This window comes from Glossina fuscipes, unplaced genomic scaffold (genome assembly GCF_014805625.2).
Source record: "Glossina fuscipes isolate IAEA_lab_2018 unplaced genomic scaffold, Yale_Gfus_2 116432, whole genome shotgun sequence".
NCBI classification, from domain to species: domain Eukaryota; kingdom Metazoa; phylum Arthropoda; class Insecta; order Diptera; family Glossinidae; genus Glossina; species Glossina fuscipes.
This window is the reverse complement of record NW_024006063.1, coordinates 1-4,089: the sequence shown is the minus strand read 5'-3', so window position 1 is coordinate 4,089 and position 4,089 is coordinate 1. Positions and strand designations below refer to the sequence as shown.

The 4,089-nt window shown below is 34.1% G+C and overlaps 1 protein-coding gene across 1 annotated transcript; it reads right to left on the bottom strand.

Moving 5' to 3' along the window:
• Positions 1-600: 600 nt before the first annotated feature.
• LOC119644414 (neprilysin-1-like) lies at positions 601-4,053 on the bottom strand. Its single transcript, XM_038043960.1, has 4 exons — positions 3,923-4,053; positions 2,989-3,187; positions 2,533-2,925; positions 601-662 (listed from the first exon to the last, which is right to left on the bottom strand). Exons 1-3 carry the CDS (start codon positions 4,051-4,053, stop codon positions 2,581-2,583), a joined length of 675 nt encoding a protein of 224 aa, XP_037899888.1. The 3' UTR covers positions 601-662; positions 2,533-2,580.
• Between the last annotated feature and the right edge of the window lie 36 nt (positions 4,054-4,089).

The following is a 4,089-nucleotide window of genomic DNA, read 5'->3' as shown; positions in this document are numbered from 1 at the left end:
TTTTTTCTTTGAAAGGGTAAGAGAGTGGTGTAGTATCTACACGAAACACTATACAACTTAGAAATTCACTAACAAAGTCATAAAATAAGCAAAGAAATAAGCAACGTTTTGCTTATACCTATTTCTACCAAAGGGGATGATTTCAATCCCAATTTCTTTGACGGATCACCACAGCCACAAAATTAGAAACGAATTTTTTCGTACTTTCGTGCATAGCTTTCGATCCAGGGAAAATATTTTCGAAAACCAGTCGTCAGACCGCCGGACAGACATGCTTAAATCGATTCACAAAATCATTCCGAATAGACCAATATAATAAAAGGTGAATCTATCCTCATCCGCACTAACATAGTATCCTCTAGCGTATCACAACCGGTTTAAGGTGCAATTACTAAAGTGCTCACAATAGAACGAATGCATGCAAAGTGCATGCGGAGTGACAAACCTAATACATTCTCATCCTTCGCGCGATGGCAAGTCGGTAAATTTGCTTTTGATTTTTAGTTATTGTGCAACTGAAGGAATATGACGTTTGTTTATATCGATGTGGTTATATAAAAGTAGAGACACATATACGTACCGTACAAAGTTTAGTAAATAGTAAAAATGTTGGCAACAGTAACGCAAAGAATCCTGCCATACTGAGAAAGCGTCGGCGCAAACTATGTTTCAAAAAAAAAGAAATAAACAACACTGTAAGATCTTTACTTGCGGTTTGTAGTCAACGTTTAAAGCCCTATAAGGTACTAATTGAAACAAATGTAGAGCATTAACACAATACCTCCGAAACTAATAACTTTGTATTCATTAATTTTCGTGACTCGATTTTCATATTTGCTTTCCCTTTCTTTCGTAAAGAAATGTTTGAAAGTTTTTATCGATTCTTAACTATTTTACTTTATTTGTTGTTTTGCTTACAAAGGTTTTTTCTTTTTTTTTTTTTTGTTTATATATATTTTAATTATTATTTTATTGCTATTAATATTATTAGTAGAAGAAGTAAGTAATAAAATTCGGTAACAACGAAGGAATTAATGCAATTATTATTACATGCAAACGACAACGAAAATCACGGAATGCATTGTCTTTGCAAAAATGTTTCAATAAAAATGATTTTCTTTTACTTTGTCTTCGAAAGATTCTGTCCCTTGTAATCTTATCTTAAAGAATTTCTTTCACTTTTATAAAAAAATTTTTGAGTAAAATGTGTAGAATTTTCGTAAGCAAATGATTAATACTTGATTTCGATTCGAGTGGTTTTATAAAAATTTGGTTTTATTTCGTTTTTATTGCTATGAGTGAGCCACGCGCTACAATTTAAATCTCAACTTTAACCGTCACGCTTGAAACTGTTACTGATAATAAATTTGATCGTTACACGTTTTTCGAATTTAAACCTTGTGCATTTTTGCTCTTCTAGTCAATTTCACATTCACTATGGGACGCTACAGCTACTCAGCTAAGCTTTTAACTCGAATCTCTAAAACTTCATCTTAGTCGAGTTAAAAATGATGATTTCTTTACTACATACCGAAGAAGCTGGACTTGCCCCATCAAAGTTTAAGAAAGAAATGTCTTGCTTGCTTTGCATAGAATGCAATCGAAACGAAAAGTAGTAAAATTATTATTAAATTTCACATATTCCACAAATTTCCTTCTATCGCCTATACGCAGTTTACTTTCGATCACGAGCTTATTGATAGAAGAAATGTGCATCTCATCGTTATATGTGATGGCCACACTTTCATTTTTCATAATTATCCTCTTTATTTCTCTTCTAAAGAAGTAGGCGCTCCGACTTTATGTCTTGCTTACTAATTGGCTTTTGAATAATTTGCATAAATCTTGAAGTTCTTAGTTTTTAAAATATTGTACTTGGAGTTAGTGAAGTAAAAAACAAATCTCTCAAATCTCTTACTTTCACTCAACGGATATATGCGTTGCAGACATTAGTTTGTTTACATGGTTTGATGCATTTTTATATAAAAATTACTTGAACTACAATTTTTAATGAATAGTTGGCCTAATTAGTTAAGTGAAGTAGTACTTCTTATCCTCTACATCACTTTGTGATGCTGTGCATGCTCTGTGTGCTATAGGTCGTAATATTTCAAAAAGTGCGACTTATATGTTCAACTCGCAAGCCGCTATTGGCGGACGTCAGGCGTATAGATAAATGGATGGATGGACAAACGTAATAGGTTCCGAATATTCAGAACTATATGTTCACATATAGCCCATGTACTATAATACGTGTATCATCGTTATCGTAAGTCGTGTGGGTGTGAGTGTGAGTGTGTTTGTGTAAGGTATAAAACCATAAAGTTCAACAGCGGTTTAGTCAAATGCTTTCATTTTTCATACGAATTTCTAAAACAACGGCATCATGAAGATATTAATTGTTAAGAGCAAAAATCTATTTGGTTCATTTTACATTGAAATGAAGCCGAGAAAAACGAATTAAGAGTTGGGTAAAAATATACGAACAATGATTATCAAAGAAATGGTTTATTTAAAAAATATTTCACCTACGCGTACACTTATTAGCCTAAAGAGTTGAAAGTCAACCGGAGTATTCCTTCACCATATGCGACATTTCGAATCATCCGGATTCATGGTTGTGCCCGTTATGCATTGAAAAGTTCGAGCAAACTCTATTGAATTTGTTAGTACACCTTTTAAACGTATCTTGCCCGGGCAATGAGAATCTTCGATAGCATACCGAGAGGCAGCCTTAGTGTAACTTTCGCACCATAAATTTCCAAATGATATGAAAAACAATTGTTCGTGTGTATAATGTTCCAAGCCAGGCAGTTTCATGACCTCTCTCCCATTATTCCTTATATGCAATTTGTACGCGTGGTATGCTTCACGCATACCGCCATTATCAGCGATATTTTCGCCTAAAGTTAATTCGCCATTAATCTATAAACAGTGTAAATGGTTTTATGTTAACAGTCATTCAATTGTTTTCACTTTAACACTTACATATTCATCAATGTCCGGCAGATAATAGCGATTATATTGCTCTACGAAGCATTCTGTTCGATTAATATATTCGTTGATTGTCTCATTCGACCACCATTGCAGCATATTTCCGTTTTTATCAAACATACGACCGCTGTCGTCGAAACCATGAGTCAACTCATGACCCAGTATGGTGCCAATTGAACCGTAATTAAGTGCTCTGCAGGTTATAAAGCATTGTGCGCGCTTGCATAAATTATGGTCATAATAAGGTATAACAACATGAACACACTTAGTGTGATGGAGTGCATAAATGTGCAAGTTTTTCAAAAAAAAAAAAAAAACAATTTTACAAAGGACTCATCTTCCGTTCCCTCTCCCAATTAACGAGAAATATTCTATAAAATAGACTTAAGCTAGCCAGTGCTGAAATGGAATGCTAAAGTGGAATGCATTTGGCTTCGCTTAATAGTCATAGATTAGTTAGTTGAAAACAATGCTATGCCCACGGTAAGTGAAAGTGTAAGAAAAGAAGCATTTTGATCGTTGAACTGGCACATTTCTAATCAACAAAGTTCTTTACAACTTCCAGACAATCGTTTGAGCTCCGGTAGCTGGGCTGAGATTCAAAAGCAAATCTCTTACCTTTTTATCGTTCAAAACACTTCCCTATGAAATATAATTGTGCATGAGGATGTGCATTTAATATGCTGTTCTCAAGCAAGTGTGTAAGTGTGCGTAATATATTATTATTATCTGTGCTTTCAAATGAGGAGCTGTGCACTCACTCTAAACCCAAATCATAGAATGGGTATTGAAGAATTGCTATAGGGATCGCTAATCCATCGAAAATGCGTTCAAAAAATGTACAAAGATTTTTTAAAATACATTCCAAGTTAAATTTTTTTAGATAGCTTTGCTGCTATTTAAAAATTCAATTTTGAATAGTTTTTACTTACTTATGGCATTAGCTTGGAATATATGAAATGCGTTAACATTTGACGGCGACGTAGCCCAATGAAATGTTTCTGGCTCATTGAAATAGTCCAGCATGACTTGCATTTGCCAATGCAATACACCGACCATATTTTCCAAATGCGTGCTAGCATTGACGGTGACCCC